The sequence below is a fragment of the Rissa tridactyla genome, chromosome 1 (assembly GCF_028500815.1).
Source record: "Rissa tridactyla isolate bRisTri1 chromosome 1, bRisTri1.patW.cur.20221130, whole genome shotgun sequence".
Taxonomy (NCBI): Eukaryota; Metazoa; Chordata; class Aves; order Charadriiformes; family Laridae; genus Rissa; species Rissa tridactyla.
In genome coordinates, this window is record NC_071466.1 from 2156084 (window position 1) to 2181664 (window position 25581).

The 25581-nt window shown below is 40.8% G+C and overlaps 1 protein-coding gene across 23 annotated transcripts in view; it reads right to left on the minus strand.

The window, feature by feature from the left end:
- The window catches only part of DLG2 (discs large MAGUK scaffold protein 2), a 1057033-nt gene that overhangs the window by 30119 nt on the left and 1001333 nt on the right, over nucleotides 1-25581 (minus strand). For all 23 annotated transcript variants that reach the window (XM_054188265.1, XM_054188269.1, XM_054188274.1 and 20 more), the window contains one exon: nucleotides 15494-15569. In XM_054188265.1, coding sequence (XP_054044240.1) covers nucleotides 15494-15569 — 76 coding nt within the window. The remainder of the gene's footprint in view (nucleotides 1-15493; nucleotides 15570-25581) is intronic.

Genomic DNA, 25581 nt, shown 5'->3' on the forward strand with positions numbered 1-25581 from the left:
AACATCACAAAGAATAGTAATTTGATAGTTGTACCATGCTGCAGTTATATGGCAATTATATCATCGTTTACTTTGAGCTTCTTCCCATTTTTTTTTTTCAGTTGTTGATCCAGCCCACGCTCTGTAGTGTAAATGTGCTCTTGATAGAGGTTGTCCTCTTTATGCTTTGCAGAAGAGCCTAATATGTTGGGAAAAGATTTCTTTGGATGCTCTAAAAGCTCTAAAAGCAACTGTATCTTCTAAGAGCCATTCAACTCCCAAATACGTTGGGAATCCTTTATTTTGCTATTTAATTCAACCAGTGCTAATCCTCGGTCACGAGGGGATCACCTGAGAAAAAGCTGTTCCAGAGCACTGGCTGTGAAATTCTTTTATACAGGGTGTAGATGAACTTCATTTACCACCTATTTTTAGGCAAGTTTGAGCTAAGCTTTAGCCTAGTTTTTGTGTTTCGTGATTATCCGTATCAGTCTTGGTTTGAGATCGGTTTAGCAATGCATATGAGTGCATTCATTTTGCTGGTTCTCATCTGCCATGTTTTTGTTGTTTTGTTTGTTTGTTTTTTTTTTTTTTTTTAATTCTTTTCCTTTAATACCTGTTTTTGGCCTAACTTCAATGAAAATCCCTTACTTGTACAGCATTCTACAAAAATGTACAAAATTTATCAGCAACATTATGTCCCTGCAATCCTTTTCTCTATATTTAATTCATGATTTTGTACTAGGAACATTCTTTTACTCTGCTTGAATGCAGACTGTAATAAATGTTTGGCTCAAACGCTGTTAAATCTCTGTATGTTAAATGTCTCCCATCATACTGAAAAGTCGTACTGATACCAGAAGGAAAATTTGGGACCATAACAGATACTCAGTGTCATTTCTCCTTTCAAACATACACATCACCTGCCTGCTTTTATGGTGGGTTTTTTCACTTAGCAATTCAAAATGCATGATGAATATGAAATCTCCAAATCCAGCTTTTGAAGACAATCCTGTTTTAGTACACTTGCTTTATGAAAAAAAGTGGTTTTGCAGTTAGCATGGCAGCACGCTCTGGGGGACGTGGGTCAAACCGTGTTTTGGGATCATCTGCCTCATTGTTCCATCAGCAATACCGGGACCGCAGCAGTGCCCTCCTTACAGGCACTTTGTGGGGACCAGGTCAACAGTGGGACCTGGTGGATATGATCACCAAGGCCATGGGAGTGTCTTTTATTAAGATAATGCAGTATACTGAGGTTAAGTGACTTGACCAAGTCTAGAAGAAAGCCAACGTTACCGAGTCATTCTTGCTTTCCTGGTGTAACCACAAACTTGGCCATGGACTGGATTCACACACACAGAAAGCTCTTAATGGTGTCCCTGCAGACTTGCAGAAGTTGGTGGTGGTGGCAACTCTAAGCCTGGTTGTATAGTCACCACGTGGTATATTCCTTAAGACATATATCTTTCATTCACAGTCTGACCACACAGTTATATGGCAAAAAACACGTGCCAACTTCTCTATGTCTGTTTACGAAATTCAGGGAGAAGGATGTCCTTATTCTGTTAAGTTCAACCTTACATTTTCTTAGACACTGCAAGTATTTGGAGCGGGTGGGGAAAGAAAGCCTGGGCTATATTCATTCCTTATTGAATTTTTGCAGCATGATCTGTTGTGATAAGTGAGAACAAACTTTGGGTGAGAAGAAGCTCAGATGAAGATAACTCTGCTTGCTTAGTTTTCCCATGAGGCTGCAGGGAGATTTGGGTCTTGGAAATCCAAACTGAAAAAGTACAAGCCTGATTAAAAACTCCACGCCGCCTAGCTTCTACAGGCAAGGGTAGTGCTGTTTAGTATTCATAAATCTGAAATTTTACTAATCTTTTTTCAAGACTGACTTAATGCCACTTGTCAGCCAGCAACTCAATTTTAATTCCTAACAAAACAACAGTTAAAACACAACCCAAACTACCAGGGGAAGACAGACTAATAGACTTTCAAGAAAGCACGTAAAAGCAGTATTTCCAACTCTGCAAACATGCCTTTAACTTGGTGCAAGGTGCGAATCACATTAAAAAGGGAGTATTCGTCTGTGCTAATTTACATTGCTTCATTGTCGGCAGGATTGAAATGCCGACGTAAAAACCTTGCGTACGTGACAGCCAAGGTCATTTACAAGTACCTGAAGGTTGTACACAAAGAGGGGGGGAAGGATTTGTTCAAGCAGCAACACTGAAATTAATCGTGTGAAAATAAGAAAGGGCAAAGCTCCTTGGCAGTGAAATCAATTTGGATGTAGAATAATCTGCCCCGAGGGAAGTGGAAAAGACTAGATCATTTTTCACATTTAAAACAAATCTGCTAATCTTAAGTACTATGGGGAATAACGCTGCAGGGTTGGGAGAGAAGGGGGCCGTGAAGGGAAAAGAGCTAAACAGCAAGGCTCTCCCCGCCCCAATGTTTCTGCGACGGGATGGTCACAGATCCAGCATTGCAGGGCTGTGCTGGCCTCCGGCGCGGGCTTTGACCCATCTGGGCTCGCTACAGCCATATGGACAGTGGGAAGGTCTTCCTCTTCTTTCTCATGAAAAGAGTACTCGATGTTTGGCAATGTTGTCCCAAATCTTCCTCTACTCTCTTATATTTTTTTTTCCAAAAAGTAACTTTCCCTCTTAGAGCTGGTGCATGCCATCAGCTACTGATCCCGCTGATAAACCTTTGTGCACGTGAACCTGTTGCGGCGTCCTTTGTGCCGCAATGATGATGAAAGAGCCTCAGAGATCAACAACGTCGGTGTGCACTTGGCAAAGTTTTGGGACTGTCTGATCACCTGCCCAGACTAACAGATTTTCCTGCAGTCTGCACTCTAGGACCTTTATAACCTTGACTTTCATTCCTCGGTTTTGATCAGATATTTCCTCCTATGTTTTTCTTAACTCTGATTCCCAGTTGACTGCTGGTGCTGCTTTAGATTTGAAAATGAAAGTGAGGGGTTTGTTCTCCCCTATGCAATCTTTTGAATTAATCTCACTCATAAACAAAGCTGGAGAAGGTATTAGTTATCTGTGCTCATAAAATCCCAACTTGCTCCTTTATCACTATTTTTTCTAGAATCATTTAGTTGTGCAATCGAGTGCTGCGCGCTTCAGTTGTACAAGTGTAAACTACGGCATAAAATGGACCATTGCATAAAAGAGTAAGAGTAAGACCTTTATTGCTCTTATTTTGTGATGTAGTAGTGGAGAAAGATTTACAATACCTACACGCCTTCAAACTGCTCACCGAAAGACTGGAGCAGAGTTATCTTTTGAGTTGCCCTTTTGAGTTAAAGGAAGAGTGTTTGCGTGCACAGGTGACTGGTGTAGGAGGCTGAATTATGGCAAAGATATGGCTCAGGAGACAGTGAATCATACCAGGCTCACGGTTTTAATTTAAAACATTGATTTATTTAGGCCTTACAGCTAAAATTATAAAAAAATAAAGGCATGGGCAAACAAAACCAAAGTCAATCTCTAAGAAACTGGTGTGAGGTTTGTGCAGGAGGTGCAGCTCCTGCGTCTTCCAGTGATGCACCTCACGCTACCAGTCTCACAGATGGGGATATCAAATTAGATGGACTTTGGCTCTGACCCAGGTTGGCAGTTGCTGCGTCCCTATAACCTCCCAAACGTGGCCTGTGAGTCACTGGGCCAATCAACTGAGCTGCTTGAATTTGCGTGAGCCAGAAATAAAGATGTAAAACATAGAGGCTGTATCATCTTGATGAGTGTTAACACTTAACTCCACTCTTCTGGAGCTTTGTGTGAAATCTTACTAGAAGAAAACTTTGTTCTAATTCTTTGACGATATCTATTGCCAATACTATACATTTTTCTTTTCAACCACTTCTTTTTAGACGAAAAGTCTAGTAACTATGGCGTTATCTATACATACATGCAAATTTCCTACCACTTAATTCAGGGCTTCAGACAACAGGTTATAAAAATAGCACACACTTGAAGTTAAACTCAGCACAAATTTCTGCTGGAACAGCTTAGAGGAAAAGCAATTAAGTCTCAGCTGTAAACTTTGGTATTCTACCTGTGTTAGCAAATTTTCACTGTGTTATATTTAATCTGTGACCAATTTAAACATTACACTGCATATCTTTATGTCAGTGACTCTCTTAAACATTTCTCTTACCTAAGCAGGGATGGCCCAAACTTGTTGTGGGATAGAAAACACCGATACTCCAGTCCCTAACATTACAGCTACTGAAGAAACAATACTGTCTTATAAATAAACTCCACACAATTATCAGGCTGAAGAAACTGGAAAATCTATGAAATGCATGTAGTTAAATTGCTTATTAACTGAAGAAATGACTCCACCAGTATTTTCTTTGACCGACAAGCTGCCAATAGGCAGAAATATTTTTCACCGCCTGGATCAAGTTCAACACCGAAGCATTTATTTCTCACGTTTGCTGCTCTATTCCATTCCCCTTACAAGTTGCAGACATTTAGAATTTGTACTTCTCAATTAAATTCAAAATGGCTTTTCCTTTTTTTTTTTTTTTTCTTTAACTGGAAAACAGACCCAAAGATTTTTTACTTTTGTATTTTTTTTAATTTGAAAGAGAAACTTCTACTGGATTTTTGAAAGAAAGCTACAAAAACATATTTCTTTCCTTCAGCTGAGTAAAAGCCTCAGATTTGACTTGACGCTATTTTTCACTATTTATAAAACTGTTACACCACTTTAAAAAACCAGCTTCCTTAAGGCACGCCAGTTCCCAGCTAGAATCAACACTGCTACTGCGGCATAAATTGAAATGGAATACTCGTTTTCCTTGACTTTCGACTGGAACCTGGGCCCAACAGGCATTATTATTAAATTATAGAATCACAGAATCGTCTAGGCTGGAAGGGACCTTTAAGATCATCGAGTCCAACCATCAGCCTAACTCTGACAAAAACCATCACTAAACCATGTCCCCCAGCACCACGTCTGCCTGTCTTTTAAATACCTTCAGGGATGGCGATTCCACCACTTTCTTGGGCAGCCTGGTCCAATGTTACGTTGTTTGTGGAGTGCCTCAAGACATCCCGGAGCAACAAGGCACTGTACAGTTAAATTTTCCTGGCTATGTGCTATTTTATCAACTGATTTTCACTTGATTACTTCAGCACATGAGTGAACTAGATGCTGATGACAGCAGTATTTTTAATGTACCTTGCAGACACGCTGAACAAAATGTGTTCAGCTCAAGGCGAATGGTCAGGGCAGCCCAATAATATGGGCTCAGGTCAAAACAGATGTCCAGACAGTGTCCACCAGCTCCAGTCACCATGAAACATGAAGACAGGACTGTGGAGGATGTGAAAATGCATGAAAGAGCAAGGGCAGCTGGAGAAATGAAACCCAGCATTTCCTCTGGCATGGGGAGAAGACATCTCCTCCAAGATACTGGCTGCACTGGCAAGAATGATGCTGGGATCTGATTCTTCCATGACACCCAATGGTACCCCCATTTCGAGGTCTTGCAGCCGTTGAGAGAACTTAAATCCAACAGAGAGAAAATGAGACGCAAGACAGCAACAAAGCCAGGTGGAGAAGGGCAATCTATGCCCCCTCGCCACGCTTGGCAGTTTCACAACAAAGCTCTGGAGAGAAGAATGTGCGCTCGCAGCCCAGAAAGCCAACCACATCCTGGGCTGCATCAAAAGAACTGTGGCCAGTAGGACGAGCAAGGTGATTCTGCCCCTCTACTCCGCTCTGGTGAGACCCCACCTGGAGTCCTGCGTCCAGCTCTGGAGTCCTCACCACAAGAAGGAGATGGACCTGTTGGAACGGGTCCAGCGGAGGCCACGAAGATGCTCAGAGGGCTGGAGCCCCTCTGCTATGGGGACAGGCTGAGAGAGTTGGGGGGGTTCAGCCTGGAGAAGAGAAGGCTCCAGGGAGACCTGATAGCGGCCTTCCAATAGCTAAAGGGGGCCTACAGGAAGGATGGGGAGGGACTCTGGATCAGGGAGTGGAGCAGTAGGACAAGGGGTAATGAATTTAAACTGAAAGAGGGTAGATTTAGATTAGATATTAGGAAGACATTCTTTGCTGTGAGGGTGGTGAGACACTGGAACAGGTTGCCCAGGGAAGTTGTGGATGCTGCTTCCATGGAAATGTTCAAGGCCAGGTTGGACGGGGCTTGGAGCAGCCTGGTCTGCTGGGAGGTGTCCCTGCCCAGGGCAGGGGGGTTGGAACTGGATGATCTTTAAGGTCCCTTCTAACTCAAACCATTCTGTGATTCTATGAGAGTATCTTCAGACCTACTAACGCCCTGTGCCAATAAAAAGTTCTTGTGCAGAAAATATCTCTGCTCAGTAATTTGCTTTTAATAATTTCCACCAGCTTTTTTTGACTTCTTATAAAGACCTATCTATAAGATTGAGTTGGTGAGGAATTGTGCAAGATGATTTCACACTACTTATTTATTCTTGCCATTAATTTCCACTTTATCATAGAGGAGCATTCTTGAATGATTGCTAAAGATAACAACTAAATTCCAATATTGCAGAAACAATTGTTTTGTAAAAGATTTTATGTCAATTAGCAATGGAGATGTAAACCCAGAAATTTTATGACATGAATGATTTCCAAAGGTTATTTTAAGTTGCACACATGAAAAAATGTTCTTATTCTCTGGTTACAGCAAAGCAAATTTCAATCATTCTGAGACGGGGGAGTGTACAGTAAAATACTGATTCACAACTCTTGCAAATAAATGACGTGCGGAATGATTTTCCATAAAAAGCTCAGTTCTGAGTAGAAGGGGGTTTTCTTGTCTGCAATTTTTCCACCTGTAGGTATAAAAGCAAAGAAGTTTGGGAGCCTGCACTACCTCCAGAGCAGCAGCGTAATTTGTGTTACCACCTCAGCAGCTTTACGCTGGGCTGAGCAGAGGGCTTGCCCCTGTGCATTTCTAGATAGCTTTGCCTAACCTAATCTAACCTAACCTAACCTAACCTAACCTAACCTAACCTAACCTACCCAGGCTTTTATATGCTGCACTTGGCAAAGTGGTCATGCAAGAGTATCTCCACAATACCTGTTACAAGTGGCTAGTTTATTGACTGCAACTACTATCGCAAAGATTATTCCAAAAGAATTGGCTGAGATGTCTACGTTAGGCTTTTAAACTGCACAGTCTGAATAAGGCCCTGGGGTTCTTAAAGTTTAGATTATTGTGCCGAATCAAGATAAAGCAGACAAGGACTGAAAATCCTTGTCGTGCCATAGCCTTGTGAAGCACCGAAGCACCTGTCTCACCCTGTCTTGAAATGGCTGCTATGTTTTTCAGAAGGTGGGCCCAGTTAAGGGTCACAGAAATGGGATCCACGGCATCTAGCTTTAAACAATTACCCCGCAGGTGCCTGGGACAGAGGTAGTGACCCCAGGGTCCCTTTACAGCCAGCGCATGATTCGTCACATCTCTTTTAGACAACAGTGGCAGGTTGGTGCTCTTGACCATGAAGAAAGGAAGGGCTCTTCACTTTGGGACTTTTGCGGTGAAGAAATATTCATTTAGGAGCCAGCAAATTAATTTTAAAAACAACCAGCTAATGTTTTTCAACAGTTACAGAATTGTCCCACCATTGTGTGTAAATATTTTGGCAGGAAGCCATATTTCAGGCTTTCCCATTGTGCAGGTGAAATATTTTTATGACAGGTAAAAGCCAAGCTAGAACATTACAACTCATCTCTGCATGTGCTCCTTAGACATTTTCCAGAAGTTTATAAGTAAATGCCTTGTGAAAGCATATTTTAGCTAGGATTTATTATTAATTATTTTTAATCAGTGGGTGTCCGATAATTGTCTGGCACTGAGACAATAAAACATTTTTGTTGTTAGCAAATGGCAATATTGGAGTGTTGCAATGTTGGAGTGTTATTGAAGAGTCATTTTGTTTATACAGCCGAGGCCACACTGTGAACCATTCTGGATGCTAAATGTTACTAGGAATGCTAAAATGTTGTTAGGAATCAGATCATATCAGAGTGGAAATATTCTTTCTTTTTTCTTTTTAGGGCCTGCCTAAACCAAAATTTCACTTCAAATGTCTCTAAGCTGGGGGACTGAATTCATATCCTAGCTTTTTACCTTAGGTCTTTTCTGCTATTTTCAATATGACTAAACCAATATAACAGTCCTTAGCAAAACACAGATACTAGAGCTCAGGTCAACTTCTACTGCATTTAATGGGAAGGCTCTTTGTCTTCAACACATTAGAAACACATTGTGTTGCAAGTAAAAGGGAATACTCAATTCAATCGATATTGCAAGTGGAAGTAGCACCAAAGAATGGAGTAAGATTTTTAAACTAAAATTTAATTGCACAGCAAAGACTGAAATGTTATTTCTACTGGTCAAAATTAGTCAAATTTATTTCTACTGGTCAAATTAGTAGTATAAGCCTTATGTTAAGCCTAACCTTATCTTTTTCAGCCTAATTTTAGCAAATGCTGTGTGAATAGCCATAAGAAAGGCAAGCTAGAAAATTTTGGACCAAACTAAAGCGCTTTGACAGTCACAGAGCAAAGCAAGCAGCAACTCAGTCCTGGTTCTTCATGATCTTGTGTGGGATCACATCGGTGCGACGTGTGTCTGCAGGACAAGTAGGTTCAATAGACTCCTGCGGCCCCTGGTCCTTGCCAGGGCTATGCCTGTGCCCTGCCTTGCCTCTTGCCTGCCCCACCTCACCTTACTGACGGGATTCCTGGCTTGATTTTGGTCCTGATTCATCACTACGGACTTTCTGGGCACCACAGGACTGTGGACCAACCTTGGTTGCTGCCACCAGACTGGCTGTTTGTGCCCTGGGACCGCCCTGGACTGCACCTCTCGTCGTGAGGGTGGTGTCACCCTTGGGTGCCAGTGGAGCAGCCCTCTCCTGCTCCTCCCTGACGCCGTCAGTCCTGCATCCAGGTTATTGTCCTCCAGCTGCTGTCCTGGGCAACCGAGAGCTGACTGCAGCTCAATCTACCCTCTTGGACACATCGTCTTTAAAAACAGCAGTAAGTATAGGAATAGAACAACAACATTGCAGCTGCATTATTCACTGGCTGCTGCTTAAAAAATGCAGTAGTGGCAGGCTAGAAAAAATGTAAAAGGGCTGGATTATGCAGGCAAGTCCACGCAGGCAGATTGCTTCTAGGCACACTGCTCCCAGGCATATGTACCTCCAGTTCCCGAAGATTACAGCTACACAAGTTATCATTTTTCTATGCAATGGCTGGAATACCAGCTGGAGGCCAATTTATAGCTGAGCCGAGCACTTACTCCAATAAGAGTGCTCAGACTTCTTTGGAGAATAACCCACAGCCAGCCATTCCCACTAAATAGCAACAGGAATTAGAAAGACTGGGAGAAAAGAGAAAAGCCAGGCTAGATCAGTAAGGAGGGATAAATCTGGCTGAGACCAAGAATAAAGAATATTTAATTGTGTGTCAGTGCCTACACCACCTTCACTAACCCTCCTCCATATCATCCTTGCGGGTAGGTGCACGCTGCTTAATTTATGTTCAACCTCTCTTCTTCTTCACAAATCACTCCACCTGCGATCCCACACGTTCTGGTGTTTGACACTTCCATTATCTTTTACTCGGTGTCTGTTGCTATTTTCTAATCACCAAAGTTAGAGGGGGGAAAAAAAGGGCAGAGGCCCCTCCATTTCCCTTTTCATACACAGACACGTGGACAAATACACACCAACGTGTTAGTCAAAATAGTTGGTCAGTTCATCAATTAGTAGTCAATTAGTTGGTCAAAATATCAAAATATACTGAATATGTGGAAAACTTTCTGATTATAGACTGCAAAGCGGTTTCTCCCTAAAAGTGGGAGAAAACTTAGAAAACTTAAGCCTAGTAGAGCACTGATGTCAGAAACAATCTTCCATAGGCAGAGAGAGGACAAACAGTCTAATGCATTGTTATACTTTCTAATTTCTGAGAAGCAGGGATTCAGTTGAGATTGGTGAAGATGAAGACAAATAACCCAGTCTCCACATACACCGATAGAAGAAGAAATAACTGCAGCAGCTCAGCCATTCTTAATGATGAGGAGAGTGAAGCACTGGCGTCGGCTTTTTGGGAGGAATGTGAAATTTCTGTTGTGACAGGTCCTTAAGTAGAGATCAGAAAATTTCCGAGACAGGAGGAAGGTACAGAAGACGCCCTCGGGGCAGGGGTTGGACTCTGACCACCTCATGTTCCCTACGGACCAGTTTTTCTCTGATTTGATGACTAGGGCTGAAAAGGCCACAATTTTCTACAGCATAAATTATTTGGAAATACGTGGGTTGTTGTGTTTTGTTTTTTGGTGGTTTTTTTTCCCCAAAAATACTTAATAAGCTGTCACAATGTGTCCTATGTAGCAAGTCCTGATATTCTGACACTCACTGGATTTTGACATTTGGAGGAGAGGTGCATTGAGTACGCAGAGGGTTTTGTTTACACCACAATACAGAATTTGCTACCTCAGTCAAGTTTAGCTTTCTCCTTTCATGCCTCAGTGCAGCGTTGCTAAAACGACAATAAAGCAAGTGGATGACCTTACATTGCAGGCAGGGCTGTGGGATCCGTAAGCAGAATCTGCTCGTAAGAAATATTATTAAATGCTATCAAGCTTCCGACTGTCATAATAAATACATTCAGACGCCTTTGAAGGGGCAGGCTGATGCGATGTAGGTGATCTGACTGGAATATGAAAAGAACTGCGGATGACGAGCTAACTGAACAGGAAAAACCTAATGGATAGCGATGGAGGAATATGGTGTGGGTCATAGCCCAGGACCTGCGCTGCTGATGAGCAGCAGAGCTGCTGGGAGAGATTTGGGAGGGATGGGGCAGTCCCTTTTCTCGGCAGGTACCTCGTCCCCCTTTGGCACCCCTCTGAGCAGCCTCACTAGGGCAGGCATCCATCTGGCAACGCTTCCCAGTAATCACGGACTGAACACCCCCCACGCAGCCTGACACAGGCATTAAAAATTGAGAGGCATGATATTTATTTCACTGGGAACTGAAATTGGGTATTTGTCCAAGAGACGATGTTCTGGAGTCAGTGTCCGAATAAGGTCTGAAATGAAAAGGCATATGGTATAAAAACCCAGTTCTCTGTATGAAATTAAGTTTTACCTAAACACTGTACTTCCTGATAGTGCAACGCTTCTCTGGGAACAGGCAACATCCAGGAATATTAGAAAAAAGGTGAGATGTTGATACAGGTCTATCCAAGAGCTAGCGTTTCCACTATAAAAATATTTTCAAGAGACAGTCAAGAAAGAGTATATGATCTGACAGGGAGAAAAGCAAAAGAGATGCTATTTCTGTCTCCCAAAAGCCTGGTTGCAATTACAACGGTTGAGAGAAAAGCAGATTACTGGCTTGGCTCTTTTGCCTTTGTAATATTCCCGTCACTGTTTGACAGTATTTCTGATTCAGTAAAAACACTGAAAAGCCTTCAACCAGTGTGGGTTTTAGGACTGGAAAAGGAAAGGCTATTCTTGCTCAGCCTGAAGCCTATGGAAGGGGGAATTACCAAGAGTTCAGTACGCCGCTTTGGCAAACACAGCTAACTAACACGTTCTCCTCCTTTTGGTGCAAAGGTTAACTTCAGAAGATACTTGCCATATGATCTTGAGTTCAACAAAGCACAAACCATACTTTTTAAATAAAGTTTGCACTCACTTAACAGCTTCCTCCAGCATAAACATCAGACATAAACCTTCGGGCTGTTCTGTTTTCCACTGATTATCCATAGACCAGTGGGCCCTGGAGACTGAGACAGCAAATGCTTATCTTCATTTATCTTTTTTATGTTTGAAACTTTAAGGTGGCCAGTGTCCTGCAAAACCTGCAGTAGCATAGAGCTTCTGTAGGGAACCAGAGGGGTGGACTGGTTGCTTTGATACTCCAGCCACCTTCAGTAACAATTAGAAAAGCTGGTGGAGGTCATTACTACAATTATATGAATGAACTTGGTCAACTCAACAGAAACACAGTCTTTTCTTGGTGAAATTAAGCTGTTTCTACCAGTATTTGTGTACTTGTCCTTATTACACAGGTGTTGACATCTCTAACTGGTTTGATATCTTTAAAAATGTTAATAGGACCTAGGATTCTGATGACGTGTCTGAACCCGAACAAATAAGTTTCTTTTGGTCAAAATAAACAGAACATGAAAGAAAAGTAGCCCTATTGGGTTAAAACAGAGATCCAGTTAGCCCAGTAGCTTTTTCTGAAGTTGTCCAATAACAGATGTTTGAAAGTAGAAGAAAAGTAGAAGAAACATGATCCCTGCCCTTTTATAACCTCTCTCCTTGAAATCAACAATTAGTATGTCCTGAGCCACATGACCAGAGTATTAAAAGTTGTCATCAGATCCATTGCTTGTTAACTTATCTAATTCCTTTTAAACTTATTTATTTTTTATGCAACATCCTGTAATAATGAGCATCAGAATTTAATTATACATTGTACAGAAAGGTACTATCCATTGCCTGATTTGAACTTGAGACCAGAAGGAAGATTTCACTGGAGCTCCCTAATTGTGTTTCACATTCCCTGGTTTTGTATCCATCCTGATTTTGTAGACTTTTATTTCTCAAGCTATAGATTGCAGGAGTCCAATGAAATGAATGAAAAGTGATTTGAATATTCTAAATCGCATTTTTAAAGAATGCTGAATTCATTTTCTAGGTGAGGTAACGCACCCAAGTTTGACTTGGAAAAGAGGAACTTTTGGTCCTTTGAAAAGATTACTCTTTAGCTACCCCTGCTAACAGGTTTGTCAACTATTGCTGTGTGTTCTTAACTTTTTAGAGAGACACAAGAAGCCGATCAGCTACAATATCACACCCTCTGTGATACCTTCTTTGTATCTTATCTCTGGATTTGGGATGAAAAATGAGGCATGAACAGTCGAAAATGCACAGGACTTTTAAAACTTGTAGAATAACTAGATGGTTCATATTTTAAAATCAATAGAGAGAAATTATCTCAAAGAAATTTTGGCAATATCTCATAAAACATTTACTATGGCTTATTAGCTCTTAAACATTGCTTCCACAGGGAAAGAAAGGAATTGGCGCCAGCAAGATGCTTCAGGCAAAATCAAAACAGGACAAACTTTTTACCTGTACAAAAAACCCCAAGCATTCTCTGTATTCAGTTACATTTTGTTAAAAAATGTTTCCATGCACATCTCCTGTCCAAATTTAGAAGTATCACATGAAAAGCTCTTCTAATTTAATCTTTAGAGTAAATTAAGACGGTACCACTTGCCCCCGTGGTCATGAATGTGTGAGGCCAAAGGTGTAACAGAGACCATTAAAGCCCATTCCTGTCTGAATTTTAGCTTTCTTTCCAACAGAAGAGTGCTCCCGGCAGACCTGTTTGGACTGAATTTCTTCCAGATATAAAAAGTGAAGCCAGCACTCTTAGGCAGCTCACACCACTTTTTTTCGAACACTGAAAGACTAAATGGAACAGCTGATCCCTAAAATGGACATGCATACATGCGTACTCACACCTCATTTTACGTGTTATTCCTTAATTTAGCAGTGAACCCTTCTTCCCTTTACGCTCTTTCAAACAAAAGCCTACATTATCCTTCCCCCCAAAGCCTTGAAATTGTGTGATTTTTTTTTTTTTTTTCAGAGAAAAGTATATTTTAGGAAATACTAACACTGGAAATTGTGCTCCCAAAGGGTACAACGGTCTTGGTCTGTAATTACGCAATTTCCTAAACACTGAAACAAACATCGGTATGAGTGGATGGAAGATTAATGTGACACTGATGACAAAAATGGAAAAACAATTTGGGGAATCAAGAGGTAATTAAATTCTTGACAGACTCACTTGAATGAGGACCGTTAGTAATATGAATGAATTATTCCCCTGAGGCTTCGATACATACAGGAAATAGACATTTAACAAGTGATTTCATTGGCAATACAAAGCTTATTATCTCCCAAAATAAACGGCAACATTAATTTACAGAGTTGCAGAGCGTGGTCATTTCAAACTAAAAAATGGTGTTTTGACTCCTGAAGAAATGCAATGAGATGAAGAAGTCCTTTCACAGTGCAGTTTGTTATATATTTTATACCAAGTTATCTGCGTGTACAAATAATGGGCAGAGGCTGAACTCTGATTCCAAGTACCTTATAAATCTGGAAAACTGGTTTCAGCCAGTGCAATTATTCTGCATTTGCATTGAACTCAGGAACTGTTTTACAGAGCAGTAACAGGGAAGTATTTGCAAGTCTGAAATATTATTTTGCTGACATGTAGAGGCTTAGGACCCACTGCGCCGAGAACGGCATGTTCATAGCAAGAGGAACTTGTTACCCAGCTAACCTGTTTAAGTGAAACACCAGAATAAACTGGGGTAAAGGAAGAATTATTGTTACCATTACAAAGGGAAGTGAAGCAGGAAGAGATTAAGAATGAGAATTTCAAACTAGGCAGAGGATCACAGGAACAGCAGGTCTGGAATGGACCTGCTGAACCACTTGGTTTTGTCCCTTGCTAGCACCTACCTACGACTGTGTCCTCTCGCCACCTGGTTTTGGCCCCGTCCTGCGTTTTCTGCAGCCAAACAGGACTTCTTTGCTGATGGTTTCTGAAGCTCTGTCTCTCAGTTTGCTTGCAGAAGCCCTCAGTTTAAATGAATCTCAGGTATGCCAACTGGACTATTTTCAAAAATAACGTAATGCAAATGTAATGTCAAGGATTCACTACTGCTGCAAACACAAGCTATGCTTCAGCAGAAAAATACACCTCAACAGCCAGGACTGTGGGGATTTCTCATGCTATAACTCTTGCCAGCCAGACGGCAACGTACAGGCTATTAGACATGGGGCCAGTGAGAACTGTTGAGTGTTGGGCGCAACAAAGTGATGCTGCGGAGCGGTAACAGCGGGAAGGTTGTTTGGTCCAGATAGCGCTGGTGGAAGGGAACTTGCGTGTTTTGTGTTGGCTGGTCCATCGCGCCTGCTGTGGAACACACCTGTGCTCAATGTCTGTCACAACGGTCGGAGCAGAACATCCCAAACCTAAATTTTGCAGCCAGGACTCTTTAACATTCAACCTTTTGTTTGAGATTTAACGGCTTTTGAAGCCAGGGAATTCTCACTTCTTGTCCTATTTCATTAAACAATTATCTGCATTGTTTCTTAACATCTTTTCTTCTCTATCCATCATTTAATTACAATGGCAGCTATCACAGAATGCTCTTTATTTTCTTAGTATCTTCCAATTAGGATGCACTGTCAGTCAGTATTATTATAAAAAGAATATTTAATTATTTAGAAGATTATATCATACTATACTCCTGTCTATTTTTCACTATACTCCAGGTCTTGGTTGCAACAATCTAAACATTCCTTATGTTGCTAAAATTTTCTCTACTCTGAAACACATAAAACAATTCCACAAAGTGCAATTTCAAAAGGTTTCACTATTTACGTACCCCTTTTGCATCAATTACACCAGGTTTCGCGTTGAACTTCACCGTCTTCAAACGTGCACGCTCCTTCCTTTCAACTCTGGGGAAAACACAAAGAATCACACGTTGATGATAGCAGCGTTTGGTACGATGTGTTTGATATCTGATCTCCCAAGACCATGGGTGGCTTACTATGCATAAAGTGAGCATTTAAAGCACATTTTATAAATTGGAAAGAGAGTGATGTCGGGTGACTTCCTCAGCCGAGCGGCAATTTTCTGGAAAACACAGGACTGGATCTGAGGAGCTTTGGCTGTCCTACACCGGCAGAACAGCACTCCCTGTTACTATATATCGCGATATTCAAGTGCAGAGAAATTTTCTTGAGGCTTTGATTACTTCAAACTACAGAGTGTTGCCCAAAAGAGCATTTCTGAGGAAATGCACAAATGCTTAGGGGCAGAAGAGCTATTTTCAGCCACTCTAAAACGCTGTGAATTGAGTGGGTGGGTCTTATTTAAAGCATGCCCTCCACAAGCATCTGCAAGCAGACAGAGTGGAAAGAATTTGTTTTTCTGACTCATTTCAGTGAAGACCTCATTGCTATTGGGTGAATTCTGAAAACAAAGATGGGCACGTTCATATTAGCAAATAGCTTGGCCAAATAGGAGAAGACATGAATTATAAATTTCAGGGGGTTTTCTTTGGTCTAGTTTTAGCGTGGCCCCATGAACTGACCACCCATGAGTAGGTGGATGCTTTGGGTGAACTTATCTTCAAGATCAGTTTAATGCAAATAAATATAGTATGCATTCACCACGCCTGTCCCACAAAGATGAACCAAAGTGCAGAAATTGAGGCCAAAAAGGGCATTTGCTTTGCCAGCTCAATCCTGACCTGAGCTGAAAAACCAGAGCACACAGCCCCCATGAGCCCACCTCCTGGGACCTGAGAGCTGCAACTGTGGAGTGATATGACCCAAAACTCGGCTTAGTCTGTACAGTTCTGGTATTTGTATATTTAAAGAAAGTTGAAATGCTCCAATGAAAGGCCTCAAAAGTTATGTGGTCTCGATACCCAGAGTTTCAACAAACGCAGCTTGAGAGAGTAGCTGTTGTACTGTATATGCGATGCCTTCAGAGTGACGAAATACTGGGATCTAAAAAATTCTCTTTTGGAGAGAAACATGTATAAAAATCCTTGGCAATGAGCTGATTCCAGACAAATTAATTTTAAAGAAAACACGGTCAGTTTTAATTTTTAATGCTTAATATGTTTAGCCACCAAAATAATATCGGATATAAAATAAGAGGAATGTGTGGTATTTTGATCCATTCATGTCTTAGAATCAAGACTGGACAAACACAAGCTACAGTGGTCAGTCTAAAGCAAAAAAAAGAGACACGCAAGGCATTTACAAAGGACATCAGACTGGATAGTTCAGTGTTCCTTTTCTGTCCCAAAGTATTACAGATCAATATCCTGGATTTCCATTATTCAGTGAACGAGCATCATTTTAAAAACATGTTGGTAAAACTTAAAATCCATTAGCATACTGAAATATTTTACCTGTGTGAAAACTATATACTCCTAGTGTATTTGAAAAGTTCACCATTACTACAAGATTTACATATGTTGCATATTTAAACTTTTAACACAGTATCCTTAATTAATAATTCCAAGAATTAAAAAAAAAATAACATGTAAGAGTGGGCTGAGCTCTCCCCTAAACAAAATCAGCCCCCAAGAAAACAGGTGTAGAGAGAGAAATCTAAAGAAAGGAAGAAGCTATTCATGTCCTAACTCACCTTGACTAATATGGTCATTACTGTAAAAGTGACATTTACTACCTTTGCAAAATCATCTACGGAATCTATCATCTACAAAAAATCTATCATCAGCAAAAAAATCTGATCATCTACCTATAATTGAAACAGTAACTCTATTTCTCCAAGATTAAGAATTGTTCTAGGAAATCCAAGTTGAATCCTGCAAAGCTAGCTTATAAGAGCTTGATATTGTATTTTTATTAGACAATAAACAGCTGGGAAAAAAGTGAGATTTATTATACCTTCCAAACTGGACCAGATATGACCCTTTTTCTAACTTTCACAGTTTCCCACAAATAATGTTAGAATACATTCCTGCAAATCTCTTGGTTTCTAAGTCTGGATAGTAAGAATACTTAATTTCTGATAACTATTTTTTTAAAAATACAAACTCTAGTCTTTTGATAGAATGGTAATTAACACAACACGTTCCTTCTGTCTGAGTGGGCTTATATATTTCCTACTGAAACACAGTGAATGCTGGTTACTATAGTTACAGTTTAAATTTAGAACAAATGCATTTCTCTGTAAGTGTGGAATATTCACATGGAAACAGCTCAAATGCAGCTTTCAAATTAAATCTATGTTATTAAAAACACATGAACAGTCTTAAATTTAAACTAGCAGATGAAGTCCCTTGATAGTACCAGAAAGAAATGAAGACTTGAGGCTGTGTAATTGCCTAAATAGGATGGATGCCTTCTGAGAAAATAATTAGCTCAGATGAACACAGTATTCTACTTATTAATCTGTGTTAACATTTAAACTCATTCCAGTCCTGCCTAACTTCCTAAAACATCTGCTTTTAACTTCATTTCTTATTCACCGCGTAAAGAAATGTGGAAATTAACCCTGAAGAGTGGACCTTATTTACGAAATTCATCATAATTGCATTAGCAGCCGTGGAGGCATCGCTGCTTTCCACAGGCACAGCAGACAGACGAGGAGCTGCAGAAACGTTCTGCATTGCTTTGAGAAGTATATAAATAATGTCATTAAGTGCCATTAATCCTCCAGGCAAACATACCAACAGCGTTCATACATGCTCGGCATGCCTGCTGAACACGACAAACATTTCATAATCTGGGGCTGTATTAAGGGTAGCGCGCAGCGTTGCCTCCGTTACAATTTTCCTGACACCTTCCACAATAAAACTGTTCTCCGTTACTTCTAATTTAGCTGAACTGTAAACTTCCAAGTTGAAATTTCATGTGTCTCGGGGTGATTACGTTACTGTTGCTGCCAAAAGTGTCAATTAAATGGGTTAGCTGGTGGAGAAAAGCTAGGACAAAATAAATGGTTTTGCCCAATTTACAATATACTTCCTCTCAGGTGCTCTACTGCCTTCATGTCTTGGGTTTGGGACTTGAAATGTGGCAGTGGGTTGCTCTGGTGTCAGGAATATACCTCTTTTTTTTCCTGACGGAATCAACCCAATATCTGAATGTCTGAAAAGCCTTGGTTTTCACATGCTCGGGAGAACTCTGTTAGAATTTAGCTTGGTTCTCCAAAGATTTAGTCTTTGTTGAGGTGGTAAAGGTGCAGGACTGCAGTCAATGAAGATGTTCCCACAATTTCTCATCTGAGCTACTGGTACGATTTTGCCATAGACAGAGCTAAAAAGGGAACTAAAATGATGAAGATCAAAAGTATTGAATATAATTTCTTTTGGCATCGTTGATCCACCTCTTAGAAAATGAGGAAAGCACAGATACAATTTCCAAAACTACTTCATGGCTCAAGTCCCATTTTCGAAAGTGCTTGGGGGTGACCGAAACTCAATAAGATTTCAAGAAATGTTCAAAGACACCTACATCCATCATTCAAACAGGACTTGGGAGCCGAAAAGCTCTGAGCCCCACAGGAGACAGCATTGCCTAACACAACTGGTGGGGATTTCACCTCCAGCTTTCCACCCACTCTCCAAGTGTAGCTGCCTGCAGAAGCACTGCTGTGTACAGGGAAATGGCCTAAGACCATCTGGGATGTGGGACAGTTGGAGTATACCTTGTATACTTGCTTTCTCTTGAAACCTTTCTTGGTAGTAGACACCTCATGGCCCTTTTTTCAACAATGGCCAGGATTCATTTTCTTCTTCCCATGTAAAGCTAAAGAAGTGGAGAGGTACACCAAAAATATACCTCAGCCTTTAGTGTTTCCTCACTAGCAAGTTCAAGACTTCTGTTCTTTGGGATGCTGTTCTCCTCCTGAGGAACTTATTACTGGGATGCAACAGTCACTGCACTGCCATGTCTATCTGCTTTTGCATTTCTGGGCACATGTAACTGTTGAAAATGGGCCTCTGGGATTTTTCAAAATGAGACTCAGTTCTTCGTGTGCCCTGCAAACAAGAAGAAATCAAGCATAACTCAACCAGACATGACCTGTGATCCTCCATTGTTGGGGGTTAATGGACCACTGGGAATTTTGTCAGTGCCTTTCTAAAAGCACTGATCGGTCTTCACAGCGGAGATGTAAAATATCAAGTGAGACATGCTTTAATCTTCAATAACAGTGTTCGTCACTGATGTAGAATACAGATGCAAATTGCAATCTGGCGTCAAGAATCAAATAAAATGGTTACAGTAGCCTAATTTGCACAGATTTATCACTGAGGTGTTCTGCGGAATGAAAGTTATTTTCAAATCCAGCATGAGAACTGCAGCAAGGAGAGTTATCAAATAGAACAATGTAACGTAAATTGGACACTTGAAAGACCTTGCTATATTTTACACATTTGTTAACGTGTTTCTTCCTGTCTTGCTTTGCCATTTCCAGGTCATCCAAGTATAATCCACATTATATTTGTTTTGCCTGCCCATCGAGTGAAAGAGAAGTGAAAATATGTATTACTATTTATAGTCCAAATATGCAGACTCTGTCCATAGTTTTTTAATGCTTCCATCCTCTGCACTGCTTAGTCTTGCTTGTGTGAGGTCTGACCTTATCAATAGATTCCCATTCTCAAAATTATTTTTGAGCATTCCTGAAGTGGTATTTTTGCAATATAACGTGTATTTCGCAGTAAGAGAGAATGTGTTCTCATTCAGCTCTCCACCTTCAGTGACTTGCTTATAGAGAGCAGCTCAGCACCTGGTCAATATTTTATAAAAGGAGTAGACCTAATGCCATTAGGAAGTGAATTCTCATAAAATTGTAGAACAATCTTATTCTGTTTAAAAGTGAAGGGCTTTTATCCTTCAGCGTAAAAGTTTCCCATCATTGCAAGAGAACAGGAAGAAGTTTATACATACACCTACATATCAATTTTATTCCATATTTATTTTTTCCAATTAGATTACTAAGTGTGGTTGGGTAACTTAGTTTAGACAAAACTTACATGATTATGCCATGTTAAAAAGTTTTATCATCTAAGGATTAAAGTCTTAAGGGATGTTTAAAAAGGTAGACAATTTATAGGAAACCATTAACAATAAAACTCACTTGAGTGGATAAACATGCCCTTCTGCCAAGCTGAGCAGAATAACAAATTTAAGTTGGCTTTTTGCCCACAGGGACTTCTGTGCCCGGAAAACCTCTTGTTCCTTGCCCTTAAATGTTTGTGAAACATCGGGTTTTATGTACTTTTTCCCCCATTTTGTTCTGAAAGGAGAGCATGGTTACATGTATTTGTGGGGAGAATGTTGTCTATTTGAGAAGACAATCAGGCTGGCACCATCACACACCTTCAGATGGCAATAGCAGAGATACAAGTTGCACAACATTTCGTAGTCAGATGTACTTAAACTACCTGAAAATGGAAATCTTAGAGGGATGTCCAGTCTGAGAGCAGTTTTGTGGCTGCGTCTTAAAGACATCATAAAGATTACTGTGACTATTTCAGCGTTTTAGGACCAAATCCTTGTTGGCTGACACCGAAGACTCAATTCTTTTCGGTCCCACAGCCCCACGTCCAGCAGATAGACACACGCCATAGAAAATACTGAAGCTTGGCATTCGTGACGTGGGAGGTTGCTGTTGTGTGGGGATTTCGAGGTAGGAGCTTTTCTATGTGCAGAGACTCAGCAAAGCAAAAGTGCAAAGAACTGAAGGTGTAAAATCAGTGCTACAGCAAATTAAATCTCTTTGCTACTGAATTAGAGCATCTGCCTAGGAAGTTAATACAACTGACTTATGCACATTGGTTTCATGCTTTTTGCTGATTCTCTTTAACTAACGTGACTGTTTCCACGGGGAGGGAACCTTAGACATAGGCTGCTCAGCGTGGTACTACGGGAAACTTAATTTGTTTCGTTTATTTGGACAATAGGAAGGACAATGAGGCAAATAAAAATTCTTGTGATCAGAAGCCCAGCATATGTAGAAATTTGAATCGAAATCTGTACATCTAAATGTAACAAAAATCGAGTGTAACTCTAATTCTGTTGGTTGTTCTAGTGCAAAATAGTAATTTTTGATGACAGGGGAGCAATTCCCATGGGTACACATAGTGCACAGATCACACCACTTGGTTGGTAGAGGACTGGCGGTGATGTCCTCTCGCCTCAGACCCCCTGCCCAGCAGAACAGCTGTGCCCTGCTCTCACCTTAGGCAGAGCCTGGATAAATCTTTTTGGTGGACGTGAAACCATACAATACATCACAACAACTATAACAACAATACATAATAACAACTATTTAGTGACTGTTAAACCACAGCTGAAGTATGTTGCAGCCTCTTATGCCGAGGTCCTACTGTTCCCGACATCACCTCGACACAATATCACACCACCTTTATAGAATTATGTTTGTTTCCTACCCAACTGGCTCCGTCCATGGTCGAGAACAACAGCTGTAATCAGACAATAAATACACACTGCCAAATGGACAAAACGTTGTTTTCAGTTGTAGAAAGGGTTGCAATGATATTTTTAGCGCTACAGAATACTGAGCATCTAGTTGTCATTGATCCCCACCGAGGTCACCGGCTCACCAGCTCATGGGATTTGGTCCTTGCACAGATCAGTGGAGAAACACAGGGCCACCCCCATTTCTTTGTGCTGCTTCTTTCACTAGCCCTCCTCTAGCTGCAGGGCTACCCTCCAAAACTCCCTCTTCAAGCCTGACTTTACCGTTTAAAAATCAACGAGGCAACACATCCACACATTGGCAGCAGCTCTGAAATCTAATGACAAATAGCTTTCAACTCTATTGAATCACTAAGAGGTAAAGTCTGGTAATGTATCCAGCTCCCTGGAGAGAAAAATGAGTGGCAGCTCCCCTATAATTATAAATTATGATTTCTTCTGGTACGTCATGTATATCATAGAGGAGAAAAAGAGTATGGAGTCTTGATTTATCATTCAAAATTTCTCTTATCAGCTCATGCTAAAATGTCACTGTGTGAAGGGCTCTCCTGTAAAAAGATGTCAAAACCAGTGCAAAACTAAATACTCGGAAAGCAATTACCATTACACAGCACCTTAAATAAGTAATATAATGTACTTGTTATGGCTTTGTGTGTATATATACATATATTTGTATACATATATATACACACCAAAATAAAATTGAGGCAGTCACTGGCTTTCAGAGCTATTCCACAATGATTCGACTTATGAAAAATACAGGAATTATATATTAGTTGTTGCTGGACAGGTGATAAAGTAGTAAAGCAGATAGCTAAAAGACTCCCCCTGGCACTAATAATCCCTGGATCTGTAAAGGGGGGCCTCTCCTTGGCCCAAAGCGCAAAAAACGTTACAGTCCCACAGGACGGTATTCCTGCACATACACATAGGCAGAAGGAGGAGTCCAAGAACAATACCAAAACCAAACCCCACCAAACCACTCCTCGCCTCCCCCCCCCCAGAAAAAACCCCAAACCCTAAAGAAAAGGAACAGAAATGAATTGGGGATTGAAAAGTACGAGACAAATACAAAATCTCTTCAGCCTACAGCATCACAGGAAGCCGAGCTTGCAGGACAAGTCTCAGCCCAGCAAAGAGCTACAGATGCTCTTTTCCTCCTGTTCTGTCACAAGGCATATTTTACTGCTAGATATCACATGTTATATTACATATAATGCAATGCCTATAGAAATAGTTCCGTATAAACTATAAGAGATATAGCAACTCAGATTAAACAGTTTAAATGAAGACTTCTATGCCATAGTTGCCTACATTTGGTCAAATGAATCCCAGGACTACTCTGTTTTAGGTCAGGCCTGTCATAGTCAATAACCCAGACCTGCAGAGGAAATTCACACACACACACAGAATCACAGAACGGTTCAGGTTGGAAGGGACCTTAAAGACCATCCAGTTCCACCCCCTGCCCTGGGCAGGGACACCTCCCACCAGCCCAGACTGCTCCAAGCCCCGTCCAACCTGGCCTTGAACCCCTCCAGGGATGGGGCAGCCACAGCTTCTCTGGGCAGCCTGGGCCAGGAGCTCACCACCCTCACAGCAAAGAAATTCTTCCTGATCTCCAATCTAAATCTCCCCTCCTTCAGTTTTAGGCTGTAAATTCAACTCTGAATTAGTACATTCTGGCAAGTATGATGAGCTTTATTCTCTGATGCTCGGCCCCGTATGCACTGATTGCTCGTCCTCCCCTTGAGTGGTGCAAATGACCACAGAAGACGCTGGCAAGAGCACATCAGTCTCACTGGCTCTAAGGGATCATCCAGAACTGACAGAAAGGAAACAATAATCACTTTTCAGTGCATTGGAAAAAATAACTTTGGACAACTGAAACCTTTTGTGAAATAATAGCAACCTCCAACCACCCCAGCTCAGGTGTATCGCATCGTTACATTAATGCAGACAGAAAACCAGCTGCCATTGATTTTTCCAGGCCTCTCAGATTCACTAGCAAAGAATCAGGATGACAAGGGGAGAGCATGGGAACTATACCTGCATGTTTTCAAATTCAAGACTCTTATTTTTAGACTCTAACCAAGTTATTTTCATCTTGCCTCTTTTCTTTTTTTTTTTCCCCTTTTCTCTTTTTTTCCTCTTTTCTCCCAATGTTTCCCAAGCCACATCTTTTTCCTAGGCTGTATCATATGTCTGACCTTGACTAGAGAGCCTCTAGCTTTTGTCCTTGAAAACATCACTGTGCAGGTAACCCAATAAGCTTTAGGCACTTACATACTCTCCAGCTTACAGACAATGCAACTCTACATCTCAATCAGTTGCTTTGCCCTTCTTTCCCCTATAGATTTTTTATTATGTATGACAGCTTTTTGTGGCTTTTCATAGTACGCACCGCACTGCGAGTGAGCTTTGTACATAGATTGTCCTCTTTTCCCATGTGTGATCCAATCACGTCATTACAACAGTACTTACTGTAGCAATTAATAGTAGGCAACTATTCCTTTTTCAGTATCTAGAGACTAAACCTGTTTAATGGGCATATTTTTCCCATTGTAAAAATTATGGTGTAGTTTTTATTTCTACGTATTATACAAATCCAAAATTGCTTTTCACTGAAAATCCTGGTGTGGGTCCTATTCAAACATGGTCATGATTAGAGAAAATGAGCTCCCTGCAGGGCCCATGTCAACAAGGTGTTTGATGGCCTTTCGGTTTAGTTTTACGTGATTTAGAACAAGGCGTACCATGAGCTTTATTAGCACCTGGGCCAAGTCTCTCGAAACAGCAGCAGGTGCTCTGTAAAGCATCAGACATCCCTTTTCCCCACTATGAAAAACGGGCATGATCAATTTTATGTTAATGCTAAAGCTGAAATGGCTAGGAATAGAAAGTTTATATGCAGTATGGGAACATCGCTGCAAAAGAGAAATGTAATGTGGTTTGACAGATTTCATTTTCCTCCTACCCTTTCAGTTCTTGACCTTTCTATAGCAACTATCAACAGAGGCAGAAAGTAATAGTGATTTGTGTGGTAGTTCTGATACTGTCAGAGACTTGCGGCCAATTTTACAAAAGCACCTAGAGTGAGTAAACAATACAAACAATGAGAGAGATTCAGATGCCTGCTCTCTCTTCGTCAGTCAGCATGAATCCATCACCGCTAAAGATTCAGATTTAGCTTGGAGAGTGGATGAAAGTTCCTTCATTTACATAATGTGAAAAATTTGCTGTGATATTGATTATCCATCAGTTTCCAGGCAGGCAGAGATTAAATTAACAGATTTTGAAGCCAAAGAGCACCATTATATAATTTAGCATCATTTTTTTACATCACACAGGCTGAGAAGTTTAATTCTATTACTCTCAGAAAAGAAAGACATACAGTCTTGATTTGAAAATGTCACGACATCCATTACATCCCTCAGCAGTTTGATGCAATGGCTAATCACCCTGACATTAAAAC